Below are 21,388 nucleotides of genomic sequence, written 5' to 3'. Positions count from 1 at the left end.
GCAAGATAAAAGGAACGGAGTCTGGAGTTAGCGGTGGAGGAGAAGGGTGCAGATAAGAGAGATTTACCCAGTGAACGGAGTTCCCGGGAGAGATGAGAGTGGAGGTACTGAGGAGCTGCAGAGTGAATGCACTTATAGGTCAATCAGATACGAACAAACAATTATGTTTATTCTCATAAAAATATTGAACAGTGGAACAAAAATGTGCAAACAGCAACAAGTAACTGAAAAATGGATCAATTTGATAACTAAAACATCTATATACTGTCTAAACAGTACCTGGGAAAATCAGGCCATATAATTGTTCTTAGAGCCTTAGCAAAGAGATCAGTCTCCCTTTTCTTCTAGGCTAAGACTGAAGCAACAGCCAGCAACAACTGCTGGGTAATTTCAAAACTCCAGGCCAATCAGAGCCCAGAACAGTCAAGTTTCAAATACAAACTGGTTAAATCACTACAAGGCACTTCCTATTATCTGTGTGCCAAATAAAAGAAAGAGAAGTCAGTCCTCTATAACAGCTTTAAGAATAAACATGCACCATCTGCTGGCCAAGCAGGAGAAATACACTTCAGACTTATTTAAGACAGGAAAATATCCAATAGATTTTACAGGCTTAGAACACACAGTTTCTTCACAGCCCCCAATGCCCCTTTGCTTCTGTGACAAAGGCTTATCAATTTCTTCTCTTGCTGCAGAAATGTCAGGCCCCTTGCAGAATAGCAGGAGACCTGGGACCAGGCTGGGAAAGAGCAGCCCCTCTTCTCTGCCTGACGGTCCCACTTTCTACACTGATCAGGCAGGTAATAGGAAGAAAAGTGTCACCTCCTGGCTACATCCTTTTCCCCCCCCCAGCCCTCGCAGCTCAGGACCCATATGGAGTTCTTTTAACCTTGGGAGACTAGTGTCCCACACAGTTAAAAGCACTGGAGAGGATGACACAGTGAGAGGCACCATTCCTGTTGCCTGTAGAAAGGAGCACTGGCCATTAAGAGAGGCTTGGAGGTTCAGGTGAGAGTGAAGTTGTGTAAGACAGACTGGTGGCACGTATCAGTTGAAGGGCACATACCTAGTGAAAGAGAAACTTGACTGTAAGTGAAAGGTAAAATCTGAGACCTTGATTCATTGTAAATTTTTAGCTTAGAATATATTTCAGCTATATGGCGAGATCTTCAAACTTTGTCAAATGGTAGTCTTGTTTTGGTTTTATGTTTTGAAATGTGTACACACACAAGTGAGTACGGGTGTTCAGTGTGCTAATGTGTTTTCCATTGCGGTTAGTGCTAGTTTGAAAGTAATTACAGTTAGCATAAGAAAACCTTCAAGTCATGTGCTTGGTCACTTTTTTTTTTTTTGCAGTTGGGAGCAGAGAGTGGATCAGCACGGTCGAGCATACTATGTAGATCATGTTGAAAAAAGGACAACGTGGGATAGACCGGAACCCCTACCACCAGGGTGAGCTATAAGAAAAAGTAATGTTAAAAAATAGCCAGTGAGTATTTGTGGGGTGTAACTATGGATTAAATAAGCCATCACTGAAATAATAGGAAAAAGATAATTTGAGGGGACATCATAGAGAATAACTTTGTATTTTCCAAATGAGTCGGAGAATATTCTGAAATTTGAGCATTTCAATTTACTGTGTGTTTAATTTGTTTTTGGATTTTGTGGTTTATTATGCTGTATTTTTTGCTTGTTCTGTTTTTTATTTTGCTTTGAATATATTGTGCTCTTTGCTGTTTATTTTGATTTTTGTTCATTGATTAATTGTTATGTTTTATGCTTGTGTTATTCCTCCTCAATCCTTGTACTTAAAAGCAAAATTCACCAAAGCTGTGAGAAGCTTAAGCTGATTTAATAACTTTACGAATGTCCTTCAGTTGTCTTAATTTCAGCAGTGTGATGATAGGTCAAAATGACTGTCCCAAGGGATATGATGTTTGAGGAAGGATAAAGCATCCAAATGCAATGCTGTCTTCACGGTTATATTATGAGCCTCATTTTACATAGAAGGTAGAGATCAGAATTGAAACTTCCAGGTCAGGACATGCTCAGTTCTAGTGGTATTCTAGAAAAGGATCTGTTGACACAACCTTTAAAAGACCTGTAGGAGTGCATATGTATTTTCCATCACAAGCAGTAGAAACAGCCGTTGAACAAATGCACACATTGAAGACATGAATCGCGTGGACTCAGCAGCTTCCATGTGGAGGAGTAGACTTTGATCCTGGTGACCTGGGTTCAGTTCGCCTTCAGCTCCTTGTGACCCTGGGCAAGTCACTTAACCCTCCATTGCCCCAGGTACAAAAACTTAGATTGTGAGCCCTCTAGGGACAGAGAAAGTACCTGCATATATGATGATGTGTATAGGTCTAGTAGCAGTTGCCACTGCCAGTATCAATTCACATGAAGCTGCCCCGTTATACAAACCTGCATGTGTAAGTAAGGCTGCAATTTTAATTTGTTTTGGAGGAGAAAATAAACTATGTGAGATTATGGAGAACGACTCCTTGTGTACATAAGTACATAAGTAATGCCATACTGGGAAAAGACCAAGGGTCCATCGAGCCCAGCATCCTGTCCACGACAGCGGCCAATCCAGGCCAAGGGCACCTGGCAAGCTTCCCAAACGTACAAACATTCTATACAATCAAGCCATTGTGACATCACTAATGAGGTTGGCTCTTATTGGTGGAATGAGCCACTATGACATCACAATAGGTTAAATCACTGCTCTATGTAATAAAAGTGAGCCAAGTAGAGGACATAAGTACATAAGTAATGCCACACTGGGAAAAGACCATTGGTCCATCGAGCCCAGCATCCTGTCCACGACAGCGGCCAATCCAGGCCAAGGGCACCTGGCAAGCTTCCCAAACGTACAAACATTCTATACATGTTATTCCTGGAATTGTGGATTTTTCCCTAAGTCCGTTTAGTAGCGGTTTATGGACTTGTCCTTTAGGAAATTGTCCAACCCCTTTTTAAACTCTGCTAAGCTAACCGCCTTCACCACATTTTCCGGCAATGAATTCCAGAGTTTAATTACACGTTGGGTGAAGAAAACTTTTCTCCGATTTGTTTTAAATTTACTACACTGTAGTTTAATCGCATGCCCCCTAGTCTTAGTATTTTTGGAAAGCGTGAACAGATGCTTCACATCCACCTGTTCAACTCCACTCATTATTTTATAAACAAGCACTTTTTGAAACAAATCATGCATGTCTTTCAGCTAGTATAAAACCTAGTGTGGAAATTTTGTATTCCCTTTGTAAAACTTTTGCAGACCTTTCTTCTCCTTCAGCTCATTTATCTGCTGCTTCTTTGCACTGTTCCACCATACTTTGGCATTTTATTTTAATCTTCTTTTCTCAAAGACAAGCATGTGTATAATCAGCCCTTGAATGCACACACATAACTTAGCCACCTCAGTAAGATCCTTGGTCACAAACTCCACCTTAACACATGCGAGCACAAATATACAAACCTTCATCGCTTCAGTTGGACATGAATGCAATACAATCCTGAAAAACGTTTTCCCTGTAACCCATATTAGTAAATACAGCCCTTAGCTAGGAGAGAGGAGGAACAACCAGCTAAAAGAAGCAAGATTGACAAGGTGGAATATCTTTGTGTGTTTTGGACTGTGCTATCCAGTGGTGCTTCCCAGACTTTGATTTAGATGTTATATTACATGATTTCATAATCTGGATCGAGTGCACCATGTAGAGACTGATATATATGTGTGTCTGTTTATCTTTCAGCTTCACCTATTATTAGCAGTGGATCAGGACATATAAATATCTCTGATGATGGGTAAAGTGAAAGGATTAGTCAATGGTGAAGTCACTGAGTCTCAAACTGCTTAAAGACAAGCAGCTGATAATATAGGGAAGGGAAATGGGACTTGATATACCGCCTTTCTGAGGTTTTGCAACTAAATTCAAAGCGGTTTACATCTATTCAGGTACTTATTTTGTACCAGGGGCAATGGAGGGTTAAGTGACTTGCCCAGAGCAGTGGGAATCGAACTCAGTTCCCCAGGATCAAAGTCCACTGCACTAACCACTAGGCTACTCCTCCACCAGTATATTTATCCAGCCATACTGGCTTTTGCATATTGATATCCTGACTGATCTAGTCCGGAAGAGCATCACTTAAAAGGAATGATGGAGAGGTTACTGAGCTAGCTGAAGGAGCCTCTAATACTTGACTCGATCTGTATAAAACTTCTACTTTGTCCTGTTTAGCTGGGAACGTCGAGTTGACAACATGGGCAGAATATACTATGTTGATCACATCACTCGAACGACAACATGGCAGCGACCAACGTTGGAATCTGTGAGGAATTATGAGCAGTGGCAACTACAGCGCAACCAGCTTCAAGGAGCGATGCAACAGTTTAATCAGAGGTTCATCTTTGGGGTAAGAACCGCAACGTCCACTGTACACATTGCTTTCGTTCTTTGTTTATATATGGTAATTTACCCTGTGTTTCTAATTTCTAGCACTCATGCCCTGGTCACAAATGCCTTCCATCTAGCATGCAGTTCCTTGACTTGTCTAGTGTTCTGGCACCACATTCATTTGTAAAATTTGCAGACTTAGCTGTGCTGTTTTCATTTCTGAAAATGTTCACATTGCTGTCATGTAGCTGGAGTGTCTTGCCACTGGCCTACTCCTTATGTCTGCAGAAATCTCCAGGTAATCACTTTGCAAACCCTGATCTGTACAAAAAGCCTGTAGTTTAATGTACTATCATGGTTTCATTACCAGTTTTCTTTGAGGCTGGTAGAGAGGTGTGGTAGCCGTGTTAGTCCACTCTTAAAGGTTATCAATAGAAATCAAACAAAATAAAACATGGAAAAGAAAATAAGATGTAATGCTTTGATGTTTCTCTCATATATACTATCTGCTACCTCATTTGCTTATTTCCGATCTGAGGAAGAAGGGCAACCTTTGAAAGCTAATCAAGAAATGTATTAAGTTATGTCCAATAAAAAAGGTATCATCTTATTTTCTTTTCCATGTTTTATTTTGTTTGATTTCTATTGATAACCTTTGAGGCTGGTGAAATCTTCATATTCCAGTCTTCAGGCTGTTGCTCACTGAGAGTCTTTATTTTGTTGTTTAAAAAATTTACATTTCTTTCATTCCACGGTTCAAGGCGTATTACAATAATAAAACAGATATAGTTAATATACACAAAATAAATAACATAAGACAAAACAATATGAGACCTTTGGTCATCATAGGCAAATTAATGTTAAGATCCTCACGTGCCAAATTGGTAAGCAATCATAGGTAGACTTTTTGACGTCTTAAGCCGTTTCCTGAATAACCTGAGGGAGTCAATTTTGTGCAGATCCATTGAGTTCCATATTCTCTGTTGATGCATCTGAAGCCACATAGACCAGCTGCTTTTGACACACTGCCATTTCTGCATGTAAAGTGTAGTAGTAATAAATGTATTGTGAAAGATTATGACGTATATGATTAAATTAATTGGTTGGACACGTGCATAAATATTGGGAGTAATATAACATTATTGACGTGGTTGACACCCACTGCTAATTGCATGTTTACTTTAAAAATATATATATTTCCATCACTTATACAGATTAATTTTGGTTGTATAAGCCTCCACTCAAAAAATTAATATGGGGGAGAAAGGCAGGGGCGTGATGGAAAGACAATTATTATTATAAACTTGATTTAAGCATTGCCATAATACAAACAGGCAAATGGAAATACAGAAGCACAAAGAAATAATAATCAAGGACAAACACCCAGTGATGGATCACATCAAGGAGAAAAGAATATACATTACCAAGTTAAATTCTGTACACACCTCAATTTCTCCAATTGAGCAAAAAAAAAAAAGAACATGATGAAACTGAACAGCAATAAGAACCAATTTTCAACAAAACCACATCAGTTATTTTGCAAGAAGTTCTCAACGTGTGGGATCAAAAAAGGTGAAATTGTTTCCCTGATTACTAATCAAATAGCTACATGGAAATCTAAGGAAAATATTTGCCCTCAGTTGCAAAATCCTAGACTTCAAAGAAGAAAACTGCCTTCTCCGTTCCTGAGTTATCCTAGAGACGTCGGAGAAAGCATTAACCTTTTGACCACAAAAAAAGAAACTCCCTCTTTTGAAAGAACAGTTTAGGGATATTTTATTCCATTTTGCTTCCCTAGATGAAGTTATGTGGGTAGTGGTGATATTTCTACATTTATCAGACAAAATAAACCAAATAAGATACCACAATGTAAAATCAACAAAATAAATACATAAGACAATTATAACAATACATGGATCTGAGCTTCAATTTACATGTTTACCTTGCTTAAACCTTTAATAACAGTAAATTAACTTATTCCTGCCATAATGTGTTGCCAACAATTCTACTAGCTAAGATGGTTCATCATTTGGTCACTATCAGATTTAGCTAGTGGAGGAGTGGCCTAGTGGCCTAGTGGTTAGGGTGGTGGACTTTGGTCCTGGGGAACTGAGGAACTGAGTTCAATTCCCACTTCAGGCACAGGCAGCTCCTTGTGACTCTGGGCAAGTCACTTAACCCTCCATTGCCCCAGGTATAAATAAGTACCTGTATACAATATGTAAGCCGCATTGAGCCTGCCATGAGTAGGAAAGTGCAGGGTACAAATGTAACAAAAATAAATAAAATATAATCCTTCAGCGTGATAAATCAAGTAAGCTTTCAACTGCTTTCTAAAAATTAATAATTGGGTGTGCTGGTCAGATATATGATTATTTCAGAAGTTCTCTTGGCTGTGTCTGTTGTCTGTTTTTAATGCTTCTCATCGTTAAACTGTTACTTCCAAATATGGTTGTTTAAACTTGCACCTCAATTTTTATGCTCTTTAGAATCAAGACTTTTCAGCACAGAGCAAAGAATTTGACCCACTCGGTCCATTGCCACTTGGTTGGGGTAAGTCATGTTCAGCAAACAGTCAATTTTAATGTATTATTTTATCTTGGAAATGAGTGAGCTGCAAATAAGCAAAATGATCACTTGGTGGCAAATAGTCACAGGCAAGCTGTTCAAAAGGTATTAACGTCATCAAAAAGTTGCCCCCAGGTAGCTAACTGCATCAAATGCCACCACCTAAAGACCCCAGGGCTTTGACCAGTTGGAATAAAAGGGATACAATTTTACGAAAAGGCCTGATACATTTTAGAAACGTTAAGTTTCACACAATTGCCATTCATCCATTGAGTAACTTTCGTAATACACAATCGTAACCTTGAGAAGCTGTCTTCAAAAGAAATTTCAATTGGCAATAAAATTATATTGCACACCAAGACATTTCAATAACATACACCATGGTAGAAGAAAGATTAACACTGCAGACGGGCAAGACCCCTGAGGAACTCCGGTCGGACATGCAGCAAGCTCAGATTTCTCCGATTCATTGAACATACAATAGGAAAGAATGAAACCAACATAATACAGTACCAGTTAGTCCTAAGGATTGTAACCGGTATGATGTTGTCAAAAGCTGCAGTGATATCTGAAGAGGCAGATAGCCATAATACCATCTCCCCAACACTTCAGAAGCACAGGTAAGGCTAATGCAAAGGCAGATGGCAAAGGAATTAAACAGGAGCTCAGGGATCATTCTGGCTTCTCCGAGGACAAGCAGGCTGCTTGTTCTCACGACTGGGGTGACGTCCGTGTCAGCCCCCACCAACCGGAAGAAGCTTCGCGGGCGGTCCGCACGCAGGGCACGCCCACCGCGCATGCGCGGCCGTCCTCCCGCCCGTGCGCGACCGTTCCCGCCAGTTCCTTTTTTTCCGCGACTGGAGAGAGTCGTGCCTTCGCCGCTCTCTGTTTTCAGCCCCGGAAAAACCGTCGCGTTTACGCGAACTTCTTTATTTTATTTTATTTAGTTGCCGCGCGCTCCACTTTTCTTTCTTTTATAAAAAAAAAAAAAAAAAAGGAGCACGCGCTCCCATTTTCCCTCGTCTCTAGCGGGGGCGTCACGTTGCGGCCTAGTGGCCGCACGGTCGATTTCTTTTTTCGAGGTGTGATTACCGCCACCATCGACGACTTTAACTTCGCCGACGCGATTTTTCCGTCGATGTCCTCGAAGGTCCCGAGTGGATTTAAAAAGTGTGGTCAGTGCGGCCGGCCGATCTCGCAGACCGACACCCACGCTTGGTGCCTCCAGTGCCTCGGGCCGGAGCACAATATCAAGTCGTGTTCTCTGTGTCTCGGTCTCCGGAAACGGACTCAGGTTGCGAGGCAAGTTCTTCGGGACCGTCTTTTTGGAACTTGCGCCGGCCCCTCGACGTCGACCTTGACGGCATCGGTATCGACGGCCGGTTCTTCGGTACCGGTATCGATGCCCGAGAAATCGGCACCGATGGCATCGACCCCAGGAGCACAGGTCCCATCGGCCCGCCGGTCCTCCGGTGAAGGTAGGGGTGAGAGGCCGCGTGGGCAATCGGCCCCGGTCACTCCCTCGGCCCATGGCCCTCGGGACCGAACACTGTCGGACCCGGTTCCTCGTGACCGAGGGGGATCGACCTCCTCCTCCTCTGCTCCACCTGGCGCCGATGACGGGCATCGGAAAAAATCAAAGAAGCACCGTCATCGGTCGCCCTCGATGCACCAGGGTTCCGGTGCCGGCAAGGAGTCGACGCCGAAGCGTCCTCGTTGAGAGGAGAGATCCCCTTCGGTTGTGGAGGTACCGCCGCGTCAGGGTCCCAGCACTTCGGTGCCGTCTCCTGGACCCGAGCAGCTTCTGGCACCGACACCTCTACCGGCCCCACCGTCTTTCCCGGCAGCGGGCCTGGACGAGTGCCTCCGAGCCATCCTTCCGGGGATCCTGGAAGGGCTGATGCGCCAGGCTGTGCCGGTGCTGGGGGTGCTTGCGCCCTTGGCGCCGGCGAGCTCTAGCCCGGTGCCGAGGCCGTCGACACCGCCGCCGCTTGCGGCGCCGGTCTCGACTGCCACGCAGGTGGAGTCCCCGTCGACGTCGATGGAGGGAGCTTCGTCCCCGCCGGCGCGGGAGTCCACCGCTCGACGACACCGAGGCCTCGGTGCCTCGACGTCAAGCCGGGCCCGGTTAAGGACTCAGCTACATGAGCTTATGTCCAATACCGAGGAAGAGGCCTCGTGGGGGGAAGAGGAGGACCCCAGATATTTCTCCTCAGAGGAGTCTGCGGGCCTCCCTTCTGACCCCACGCCTTCACCGGAGAGGAAACTCTCACCCCCGGAGAGCCTCTCTTTTGCCTCTTTTGTCAGGGATATGTCTATCTGCATTCCCTTCCCCGTGGTCTCTGTGGATGAGCCGAGGGCTGAGATGCTCGAGGTCCTCGACTATCCATCACCACCTAGAGAGTCCTCCACGGTGCCGTTGCACAATGTCCTCAAAGAGACACTGCTTCGGGAGGAGGAAGTGACGTCACGGGACTGAATGGCCGCCTAAACCCGAAGCTCCGGTCATCCCTCCTGCTTTAAAGCCCCACTTACCATAAAGAAGCCTCTCACAGCGTCTGCAATAACTGCGAACTGTCGCCGACTTCTCCAGGCTAAAATAGGATGAGTAAAAAAAAGCGGCGCGCTGCACCGGGAGAGCGAGCGGTTGTCGGCGAAACAGATAGACCGCGGCCTAGCTCGGCCCGCCTCCCCCAAGGTACGCAGAATCTCGGAATCGGGCCACAACCCGGCCCGTGAAGAGCACCGTGAACCCACCCCCAACCAGGATCTTGCGCACGACTTGACCAAAAGCCTAGATGCACTTCGGGCTGAAATTGTGGCGTCCAAGGAAGAAATTCTGGAGCACTTGGACGCTCTGAGCGTCGACCTGAGAGAGCTTTGGGGAAGGGTAGAAGTGCTGGAGGAGCGCGCGGATGAGCTGGGTGACAGACACGAAGAAACAGAAAGGCGTCTGCAAAAATTGTCAGAACAGACGGAGGACCTGCAGTTTAAATTGGACGATCTTGAGAACCGGGGGAGACGTCAAAACCTCCGGTTTCGAGGTGTCCAGGAGAATGCTGATAAAGAGGACGTCCCGACGGTGGTGCGTGCTATATGTGCACAGCTGCTGGGCCCGGATTTTGATGCTAGCAAGATTACTATGGACAGAGCGCACAGAGCACTGGGCCCTCCGAGAGATAACAGGCCGAGAGACATAGTGGTAAAGTTTTCCACCTATGCTTGTAAAGATCAAATATGGCAGAAGGCTCGCCAGTCCTCTAACCTTGAATTTAATGGAGCTCGGGTGGCGATTTACCAAGACTTATCCTTGTTCACGCTGAGCCTACGGAGATCTATGAAGCCGGTAATAGAGATTCTAACCAAGGAGAAGATTTTTTATTGATGGGCATTTCCATTTGCCATTTGCTTTGAACTTAAGGGAGAAAAGATTCGCAGTAGATCAGTGGGAGCGGCGTGGAAGAGCTTATACGAAGCAGGTTTAGCCCCCACGGAAAGTTTGCCTACGGGACTGGCCCCTTCAACAAAAGCGCGCCTGCAGAGATGGAAGAGAGTTGAGAAGGGGGCAAAGAGCTCCAGACAGCAGACCTGAACCGCAGAAGCTGGAAACTCTGGGGTGAACTCCGCTGTGCAGTTATTATCCCTGAAGGGGGTAATGTTGAGAACATGTTCTAGTGAGAGTATTTTGTTAGATAATGTACCGACTGGTAGTGGATGACATTGTGAAGTTGAGGGTGATTGGAGGGGGAGGGATGAGTGGGGGGTAAGGGGATTGGGGGGAACTGTTTAAAGTTGACTGTTAAATTGGTTAATACAGCCGGTGGTTTGGTCAGGGGGGTTTCTTCCTTCAAGTCCCAGGCAGTGCCGAATGGTGCTGGTTGGTGGATTCAGGCTAGGGGGAAGTAGGGAGGGTGTAAGGGGGAGGGAGGGGAATAGGGGGGATGAGTTGGGGGAGACTAGGGTATGGGGGGATGGAGATAGTTTGGGAGGGGGGAACTTAGTACTAGGCTTTAGTCTTCACTGGTCATCATGTTATTTTTTATTTTCTCTATTGAAGCTTGAATGGTAGACTTCAAGTTCTGTACATATAATATAAAGGGGTTGAATTCGCCTTATAAGCGCCATGCACTGCAACGTGAGCTACACTTGATGAAGCCGCGAGTAGTCTTTTTACAGGAAACCCATTTATTGCAAAAGCATGAGGGTCTTCTGCTATCTAGACAATATCGGCAGGTTTACTGTGCTTCAGATGTCACGGGAACAAAGAAACGGGGGGTGGCCATAATGTTTCATAAAGATACCCAGGTACAGATACTGCATTCTAGAAAGGATAGGGAGGGCAGATTCCTACTTTTACATGTGTTATTGGAGCAGGAGGAATGTACACTGGCTAGTGTATATGCCCCAAATGAAAAGCAGGACACTTTTTTCCTGCGCTTGAGGAGGGAACTGCAGAACTTTGCTAGAGGTAAATTAATAGTGGCTGGTGATTTAAACGCCACTATGCAGCCAGGTTTGGACAGGTCAGTTCCTCCTGCTCCGATTGATTGCAGGCTTTCCCGGGCCTTAAAATGTTTGGTTGAAGAGATGGGGTTATATGATGTATGGAGATTGGCCAACTCTAGGGGGAGGGAGTATACCTTTTATTCAATGGTGCACCTCTCCTATTCCAGAATTGACTATATTTTTATGGATAAGACATTGTCTGATGGGGTAGGGGGGGCCACTATAGGTCATATTACTATATCAGACCATGCCCCAGTCTGGGCCAATATTTCATCCTTGCAAGCTGAGAAGCGGGATAAGAGATGGACGCTTAACAACTCGTTGCTACAAGACCCAGAGCTGGTGACAAGATTTCATTCAGTTTTGAAAGAGTATTTTGAACTCAACCTAGACTCTGGACCAACACTGGGGATAGTATGGGATGCCTTTAAAGCAGTAGCGAGAGGGTATTTTATTAAACAAGCTGGTCAGAAATCCCGAGCCCAAAGGGAACGCTTGGCGCAGTGTATGGGTGCATTGGGAGTATTGGAGGTTAAATATAGGCAGTCCGGGTCGGGTTCGGACTACCGGAAGCTGCAGGCAAAGAGATTGGAAATAGCCTCCTTGCATGAGGATAGTTTGAAGTTTGCACATGCAAGGACCAAACAGGTATACTATGAATGTACTAATAAACCAGGTAGACTATTGGCCACTAAGTTAAGAAAAATAATATCTGATCGGCACATACTAAAAATGAAGGGAGCTGGAGGAGAGGTCTTGCACAAAGCCACCAAGATAAGGGATTGTTTTGCACAATATTATGAGAACTTGTATCGGGAGGATGCTTCTGTGCAGACGGATAAAATAGATGAATACTTGGCTGACAGGGGTTTGAGGGTTCTGTCCGAAACACAGAGGGGGGAGCTCGATCAGCCGGTGAGAGTGGACGAGGTGTTGCAGGTTATTAAAGCACTTCCAGCGGGGAAGGTGCCAGGTCTAGACGGTTTCACAAACGAATTTTATAAGATTTTTGGACCACTTCTGGCGCCCTATTTAACTATGATAGCCAATTCGGTGAGAGAAGGGGCCTCTCTCCCAACGACGATGATGGAAGCTTGGGTGGCAGTAATTCCCAAGCCGGGTAAGGACAGAACTGAGTGCGCCTCGTACCGGCCAATATCAATACTTAACGCCGATGTAAAAATTCTGGCTAAAGTTTTGGCCAATAGGCTGGCGAGGCTGCTGCCTAGCCTGATCCATCCTGACCAGGTAGGCTTCATAGCTAATAGGCAGGCTATGGATAACATCCGGAGAACAGTGGATCTTCTATATGCAGCTCAGATAAAAGCCGGTCAGGTGGTGTTATTAGGCTTGGACGCCGAAAAGGCCTTTGATAGGGTCCACTGGGGGTTCCTTGATAAAGTCCTGGCCAGGGTAGGGATAGGACTTCAGTACAGGGCCTGGATTGGGGCGTTGTATTCGGCATCACGGGCGTGTGTGAGGGTGAATGGAGGGCATTCGGAGACGTTTGAGTTAGGGCGGGCTACGCGACAAGGATGTCCGCTGTCTCCCTTACTCTTTGCGCTGGCAATTGAACCCTTGGCAGAGGCTATTAGAGAACACCCGGACATTACTGGGGTGAGGGTGGGTGGACAAGACTACAAAGTAGCTTTATTCGCAGATGACGTCTTGTTGTCCCTGACTAACCCTTTAATCTCACTGCCAAATTTAATGAAGGTGATAGATGAATATGCTGCAATCTCCGGATATAAACTTAACGCTGGTAAATCTATTGGCATGGCGCTGGGGGTACCCCCAAATATAATGGAATCATTGAAGACGTCTTTTACTTTCAAGTGGGAGGAGAGAGCCTTGGGTTACTTGGGTGTTAAGATTTCGAGCAATTTATCAGCATTGTTTGATGATAACTACCAGGCCCTTAGAAGGGAGATACAGAGGGATTTGGACAGATGGTCATTTATGGGACTGTCCTGGTTTGGGCGCATTGCCACGATTAAAATGAATATCTTGCCCTGATTGCTGTACCTATTCCAGGTACTGCCTCTGAAGCTGTCCAGGTCCTTCTTGTCTGGGATTCAAGACTCATTGATCCGGTTCATTTGGTGCCAAAAGAGACCACGACTGCCACGAGCAGTGCTATATAAGAGTAGAAGAGAGGGAGGTTTGGGAGTACCCAATCTCACCTGGTACTATTGGGCAGCACAAGCCAGAGGGGCAGTCGATTGGTTTCGAAGGGAAGAACATAAAAGATGGGTAGATATTGAACAAGCCTTGGTTGGATCGCGTGCACTCGGACATCTCATCTGGTTGCCTGGTAAATATAGAGGAAGGGTGGAAAGATTTCCGCCGACAGTCCAGACCACCTTCCACTACTGGGATTGTATGTTTCCGGATCGACAGCCGATTGTATCTGGCTTAGCCCCGATAGTGGATAACCCCTTATTCGAGCCAGGTATAGGCAACAGTGTTTTCTGCAGGTGGGCAGCCTCAGGTTTGGATCTGTTGGGGCAGATGCACGTGGGAGAGACTATTTTGCCCTTTGGGACCCTGGTGGAGGACTATGGAATTAGCCCTGGGGACAGATATGCTTATTCGCAGCTCCACCACTTTCTGAAGGGGTCTGTATATGGCAGAAGCTTAAAGCGAGACACTCACCCGATGGAGGAGATATGTGTAGATACTAGGCGCACACGGGGATTGATATCCTTTCTGTATGATTATCAAATGAGACGCGCAAAAACATCTATATTACACAGACAGAGGTGGGAACAAGAGCTACACTTTACCCTAACAGAGGCTAGCTGGTTGGCACTTGAGAAACAGATCCGGAAAACATCAACGGCGGTGGCTCTGCAAGAGAGCGCTGTTAAGGTGTTTTATAGATGGTACTTGACTCCGGCTAGGCTACACCATATGAGTGCCCAAATATCCCAAAACTGCTGGCGAAACTGTGGTGGGGTAGGAACAGCGGGTCACATTTGGTGGACTTGCCCGAAAGCGCAAGCCTATTGGAGGGGGGTTCGAGCGCGCCTCCAGGTATGGACTGGTAGGTCTGTGCAGTGGCATCCCTCGATATTCCTCTTGGGGGGGCGACCAGAGGGTCTTACGTCAGATCAGTGGCTGCTTGTGCGCTCCTCTCTGAATGCTGCCCGGGTGAACCTAGCGCAAAGCTGGAAATCCCCATTGGTCCCTCCAATGGTGAGATGGATAACTAAGATCAGATACATATGTGAAATGAAGAGACTGACGGCCCTGAAGAGAAAAACGCTGCCTAAATGGCAGAGAATCTGGGACCCCTTTTTGAATAAGTGTTTGGAATAATGAGAAAATGATTGTATAGGATTGCAGACTGGGAGGACGGAAGGGAGGGTGGGAGGGTACGGAGGAGTTTGAGAAGGGGGGAGGAGGTTTTAGGCATAATAGAAAGGGATTGTTATTATGTAAAACTAAAAATGTGTGAAGTACACTAAGCCCTCGATAAGCTATTGTTTATATGGTTGGCTGAATTGTTTGGTACACAGTCTTTGCTATGTAACCTATTTGATATACGCTGAGATGTGTATTGTTTACGTTTGAATAACAATATTCAATAAAGACTTCTATAAATTAAAAAAAAAAAAGAGACACTGCTTCGGAACTGGATGAGACCGCTATCTAATCCCATCATCCCCAAGAAAGCGGAATCCCAGTACAGAATCCACTCTGACCCAGAGTTAATGCGGCCCCAATTGCCCCATGACTCGGCGGTCGTGGATTCTGCTCTCAAGAGGGCACGGAGTTCGAGGGATACCGCCTCGGCGCCCCTGGGGCGGGAGTCTCGCACTCTGGACTCGTTTGGGAGGAAGGCCTACCAATCCTCCATGCTCGTGACCCGCATCCAGTCATACCAGCTCTATACGAGCATCCACATGCGGAACAATGTGAAGCAACTGGCGGACCTGGTCGATAAGCTCCCGCCGGAGCAGTCCAGGCCTTATCAGGAGGTGGTCAGGCAGCTGAAGGCGTGCAGAAAGTTCCTGTCTAGGGGTATCTATGACACCTGTGACGTGGCATCTCGTGCTGCGGCCCAAGGTATAGTGATGCGCAGGCTCTCATGGCTGCGTGCCTCTGACCTGGACAACCGCACCCAGCAGAGACTGGCCGACGTCCCTTGCCGGGGGGGATAATATTTTTGGTGAGAAGGTCAAGCAGCTGGTGGACCAACTGCATCAGCGGGAAACCGCCCTCGACAAGCTCTCCCACCGGGCGCCTTCAGCATCCACCTCAGCAGGTGGACGTTTTTCCCGGGCCCGGCAGGCTGCACCCTATTCTTTTGCAAAGCGTAGGTACACCCAGCCGGCCCGAAGGCCTCGTCAGGCACAGGGACAGCCCCAGCGCGCTCGTTCTCGTCAACAGCGTGCGCCCAAGCAGCCCCCGGCGCCTCCACAGCAAAAGCCGGGGACGGGCTTTTGACTGGATCCACGGGAACATAGCCGCCCTCAAAGTGTCCGTACCGGACGATCTGCCGGTCGGGGGGAGGTTAAAATTTTGTCACCAAAGGTGGCCTCTCATAACCTCCGACCAGTGGGTTCTCCAAATAGTGCGGTGCGGATACGCCCTGAATTTGGCCTCCCTGCCACCAAATTGTCCTCCGGGAGCTCAATCCTTCAGCTCCCATCACAAGCAGGTACTTGCAGAGGAACTCTCCGCCCTTCTCAGCGCCAATGCGGTCGAGCCCGTACCACCCGGGCAGGAAGGGCAGGGATTCTATTCCAGGTACTTCCTTGTGGAAAAGAAAACAGGGGGGATGCGTCCCATCCTAGACCTGAGAGGCCTGAACAAATTCCTGGTCAAAGAAAAGTTCAGGATGCTTTCCTTGGGCACCCTTCTGCCAATGATTCAGGAAAACGATTGGCTATGTTCCCTGGATTTAAAGGACGCATACACTCACATCCCGATACTGCCAGCTCACAGACAGTATCTCAGATTCCGCCTGGGCGCACGGCACTTTCAGTATTGTGTGCTGCCCTTTGGGCTCGCCTCTGCCCCACGAGTGTTTACAAAGTGCCTCGTGGTGGTGGCGGCGTATCTACGCAAGCTGGGAGTGCACGTGTTCCCATATCTCGACGATTGGCTGGTCAAGAACACCTCGGAGGCAGGAGCCCTCCAGTCCATGCAGTGCACTACTCAACTCCTGGAGCTGCTGGGGTTTGTGATAAATTACCCAAAGTCCCATCTCCAGCCAACCCAGTCTCTGGAATTCATAGGAGCTCTGCTGAATACCCAGACGGCTCAGGCCTTCCTTCCCGAAGCGAGGGCCAACAACCTCCTGTCCCTGGCTTCGCAGACCAGAGCGTCTCAGCAGGTCACAGCTCGGCAGATGTTGAGACTTCTGGGTCATATGGCCTCCACAGTTCATGTGACTCCCATGGCTCATCTTCACATGAGATCTGCTCAATGGACCCTAGCTTCCCAGTGGTTCCAAGCCACCGGGAATCTAGAAGATGTCATCCGCCTCTCCACCAGTTGCCGCACTTCACTGCTCTGGTGGACCATTCGGACCAATTTGACCCTGGGACGTCCATTCCAAATTCCGCAGCCCACGAAAGTGCTGACGACGGATGCATCTCGCCTGGGGTGGGGAGCTCATGTCGATGGGCTCCACACCCAGGGTCTGTGGTCCCTCCAGGAAAAGGATCTGCAGATCAACCTCCTGGAGCTCCGAGCGATCTGGAACGCACTGAAGGCTTTCAGAGATCGGCTGTCCTGCCAAATTATCCAAATTCGGACAGACAATCAGGTTGCAATGTATTACACCAACAAGCAGGGGAGCACCGGATCTCGCCCCCTGTGTCAGGAAGCCGCCGGGATGTGGCGTTGGGCCTGCCGGTTTGGCATGCTTCTCCAAGCCACATACCTGGCAGGTGTAAACAACAGTCTGGCCGACAGACTGAGCAGAGTCATGCAACCGCACGAGTGGTCGCTTCATTCCAGAGTGGTACGCAAGATCTTCCGAGAGTGGGGCACCCTCTCGGTGGACCTTTTCGCCTCTCAGACCAACCACAAGCTGCCTCTGTTCTGTTCCAGACTACAGGCACATGGCAGGCTAGCGTCGGATGCCTTTCTCCTCCATTGGGGAATCGGCCTCCTGTATGCTTATCCTCCCATACCTTTGGTGGGGAAGACCTTACTGAAGCTCAAGCAAGACCACGGCACCATGATTCTGATAGCGCCCTTTTGGCCCCGTCAGATCTGGTTCCCTCTTCTTCTGGAGTTGTCCTCCGAAGAACCGTGGAGATTGGAGTGTTTTCCGACTCTCATTTCGCAGAACGACGGAGCGTTGCTGCACCCCAACCTTCAGTCCCTGGCTCTCACGGCCTGGATGTTGAGGGCGTAGACTTCACTGCGTTGGGTCTGTCTGAGGGTGTCTCCCGTGTCTTGCTTGCCTCTAGGAAGGATTCCACTAAAAAGAGTTACTTTTCAAGTGGAGAAGGTTTGTCGTTTGGTGTGAGAGCAAGGCCCTAGAACCTCGTTCTTGCCCTGCACAGAACCTGCTTGAATACCTTCTGCACTTGTCAGAGTCTGGCCTCAAGACCAACTCAGTAAGGAATCACCTTAGTGCGATTAGTGCTTACCATTAACGTGTGGAAGGTAAAGCCATCTCTGGAGAGCCTTTAGTCGTTCGATTCATGAGAGGCTTGCTTTTGTCAAAGCCCCCTATCAAGCCTCCTACAGTGTCATGGGATCTCAACGTCGTCCTCACCCAGCTGATGAAACCTCCTTTTGAGCCACTGAATACCTGCCATCTGAAGTACTTGACCTGGAAGGTCATTTTCTTGGTGGCAGTTACTTCAGCTCGTAGGGTCAGTGAGCTTCAAGCCCTGGTAGCTCATGCTCCATATACCAAATTTCATCACAACAGAGTAGTGCTCCGCACCCACCCAAAGTTCCTGCCGAAGGTGGTGTCGGAGTTCCATCTTAACCAGTCAATTGTCTTGCCAACATTCTTTCCCAGGCCGCATACCCGCCCTGCTGAACGTCAGTTGCACACATTGGACTGCAAGAGAGCATTGGCCTTCTATTTGGAGCGGACACAGCCCCACAGACAGTCCGCCCAATTGTTTGTTTCTTTCGACCCTAACAGGCTAGGGGTCGCTGTCGGGAAACGCACCATCTCCAATTGGCTAGCAGATTGCATTTCCTTCACTTACGCCCAGGCTGGGCTGGCTCTTGAGGGTCATGTCACGGCTCATAGTGTTAGAGCCATGGCAGCATCAGTGGCCCACTTGAAGTCAGCCACTATTGAAGAGATTTGCAAGGCTGCGACGTGGTCATCTGTCCACACATTCACATCACATTACTGCCTCCAGCAGGATACCCGACGCGACAGTCGGTTCGGGCAGTCGGTGCTGCAGAATCTGTTTGGGGTGTAAATCCAACTCCACCCTCCAGGACCCGAATTTATTCTGGTCAGGCTGCACTCTCAGTTAGTTGTTCTTCGTAGGTCAATTTCTGTTATACCCTCGCCGTTGCGAGGTTCCATTGACCTGGGTTCTTGTTTTGAGTGAGCCTGAGAGCTAGGGATACCCCAGTCGTGAGAACAAGCAGCCTGCTTGTCCTCGGAGAAAGTGAATGATACATACCTGTAGCAGGTGTTCTCCGAGGACAGCAGGCTGATTGTTCTCACCTACCCTCCCTCCTCCCCTTTGGAGTTGCGTTTCATCTTTTTGCTTGTCATTCAACTGGCGGGAACGGTCGCGCACGGGCGGGAGGACGGCCGCGCGGTGGGCGTGCCCTGCGTGCGGACCGCCCGCGAAGCTTCTTCCGGTTGGTGGGGGCTGACGCGGACGTCACCCCAGTCGTGAGAACAATCAGCCTGCTGTCCTCGGAGAACACCTGCTACAGGTATGTATCATTCACTATCCAGAGCCGTGGTGTTACTTCTTCCCCTTGTTACTGGTTTTCCACTGCCAGCTGGAATTAATTTTGAAGTTTGTATTAAACCAGATTTATCTTCCGTGTGCATAACAGATAATACAGAAAATGTATGTATTTTATGGCCTATAATTTATCATTTTTTATTTAAATATGGCGTTTGTAGCTCATATTACCCCAAACAAGTTTAGGTTCAATGTGGCTTACATCAGATTTTTTAAAGCAAATTACAATAAGAGAACTATAACGAAAATACAAAACAATAATAGGTAAAAACATCCAAGCAGTAAGTTGACTCGTTTTGAAATTTCTTTAATGTTGTGTCCCATTTATAGAGAAGAGAACAGACAACAATGGCCGAGTCTATTTTGTCAATCACAACACACGGGCCACCCAGTGGGAGGATCCCAGGAGTCAAGGGTAATTTTCATTAATATTTTTGTATATTCTTAAGATCTGTAATTTGTTTTTAAAAGGTTTTGTCAAGTTAATTTGTAAAAGAAGAAAGCTGCGGTTTTGATGATATCATGGCTGTAAGTTGCTAGTGTGTACTTGTGACCTGGATTGGCCACTGTTGGAAGCAGGATACTGGGCTAGATGGACCATTGGTCTGACCCAGTACGGCTCTTCTCATGTGCTTAGTGCTGACTTACCAGCAGTGCAGTGATATCATGAAAGACTGTTTCCATTCTATGAAGAGGACGTTATTCTGGTAGAATGGTATCGGAACAAAAAAAAAATTTTTTTTTTTTTTTGGGGGGGTGGGGAGGAGGAATGCAGCTACAAAATACTACTTCTAAGAGTCTTGAAAAGAAACACATTTGGTGAATTGGAATTCCTTAAAGCAAGAGGTAAACAGTAATTTAATGGTGTTGGAGAATTTGCAGTTTCTTGCGTTTTTTTATTTTTATTTTATTGCATTTGTATCCCACATTTTCCCAGCTATTTGCAGGCTCAATGTGGCTTACAGAGTTTTATTATGACATAGTCAGTGGTGTGCTGGAACAGGCTCTCACAGGCTCGCAAGAGCCGGTTGTTAAGTTTTTAAGAATTTTGGGAGCCGGTTGTTAAAGTAGGGCCCTCCATGGCTACTTTAACAACTGGCTCCCAAAATGTGGGCTTGGGCCCCCTGCTGAATTCTCTTTCACTTTGCTGGTGGGGATGCTGAGCCCTGCCAGCCAAGTAAATAGACTGCTGCTGTTTCCTGCTCTGGGCAGCAGGCTGGGACTTCTCGAGCATGTGAGAGAAGTTCCAGCATGCTGCTCAGAGCAAGACCTTGGGAGTGGTGGCAGTCCATTTATTGGCTGCCAGCAAAGGTATGCCTAGCGTGCCCGCACGAAGGGAGGGAGGAGAGAGAGGCAAGTGTTGGTCTCCACACCCCCCCCCCCCCCCCCCCCGGCCACCCCTGGCCCTTCCAACTGCAGAGCTGGCTACGTCCGGAGAAAGAGCCTGTTGTTAAAAATTTACCAGCACACCCCTGGACATAGTCATTACATGATCTCGGATACAATTAGTAATGTATCAAGGAATAAGTAAGGGAAGAGACAAGGAAGGTGTTAATAGCTGGGTGGAATGGTGAGGCAGCTTTGTAAGGCAATGGGTTCTCTTTGTAGGCCTTGTTGGAGAGGTGTGTTGTGTTATAGTTCTCCCATTGTTCTAAACAGATTCTAAGATTCAGCATAGCCAGGGTTGGAGGTGATGTTGCCAGTGGAAGAATTCAGAAATAAAACGTTGTTTATGAACATTTTACCTTAATTTTCAGTCAGTTGAATGAAAAACCTTTACCTGAAGGCTGGGAGATGAGATTTACAGTAGATGGGATTCCGTATTTTGTGGATCACAATAGAAGAACTACAACTTACATTGATCCTCGAACTGGAAAATCTGCATTGTAAGCATCTTTTTTTTTTTTTTTTTTTTTCATATTCCCTGTTGCTGATTCTGTAGCTGCTGTGCCTTGAGTGGTTATGAGGGCAATGAAGTCATCTGTAGGACAT

At 47.1% G+C, this 21,388-nt stretch overlaps 1 protein-coding gene across 4 annotated transcripts in view; it reads left to right on the top strand.

Moving 5' to 3' along the window:
* The window catches only part of ITCH (itchy E3 ubiquitin protein ligase), a 186,452-nt gene that overhangs the window by 124,078 nt on the left and 40,986 nt on the right, over positions 1 to 21,388 (top strand). For all 4 annotated transcript variants that reach the window (XM_030213284.1, XM_030213283.1, XM_030213286.1 and 1 more), the window contains 5 exons: positions 1,357 to 1,452; positions 4,248 to 4,422; positions 6,893 to 6,956; positions 19,727 to 19,811; positions 21,154 to 21,282. In XM_030213284.1, coding sequence (XP_030069144.1) covers positions 1,357 to 1,452; positions 4,248 to 4,422; positions 6,893 to 6,956; positions 19,727 to 19,811; positions 21,154 to 21,282 — 549 coding nt within the window. The remainder of the gene's footprint in view (positions 1 to 1,356; positions 1,453 to 4,247; positions 4,423 to 6,892; positions 6,957 to 19,726; positions 19,812 to 21,153; positions 21,283 to 21,388) is intronic.

The sequence above is a fragment of the Microcaecilia unicolor genome, chromosome 8 (genome assembly GCF_901765095.1).
Source record: "Microcaecilia unicolor chromosome 8, aMicUni1.1, whole genome shotgun sequence".
NCBI classification, from domain to species: domain Eukaryota; kingdom Metazoa; phylum Chordata; class Amphibia; order Gymnophiona; family Siphonopidae; genus Microcaecilia; species Microcaecilia unicolor.
This window is presented reverse-complemented; position numbering and strand designations above follow the sequence as displayed.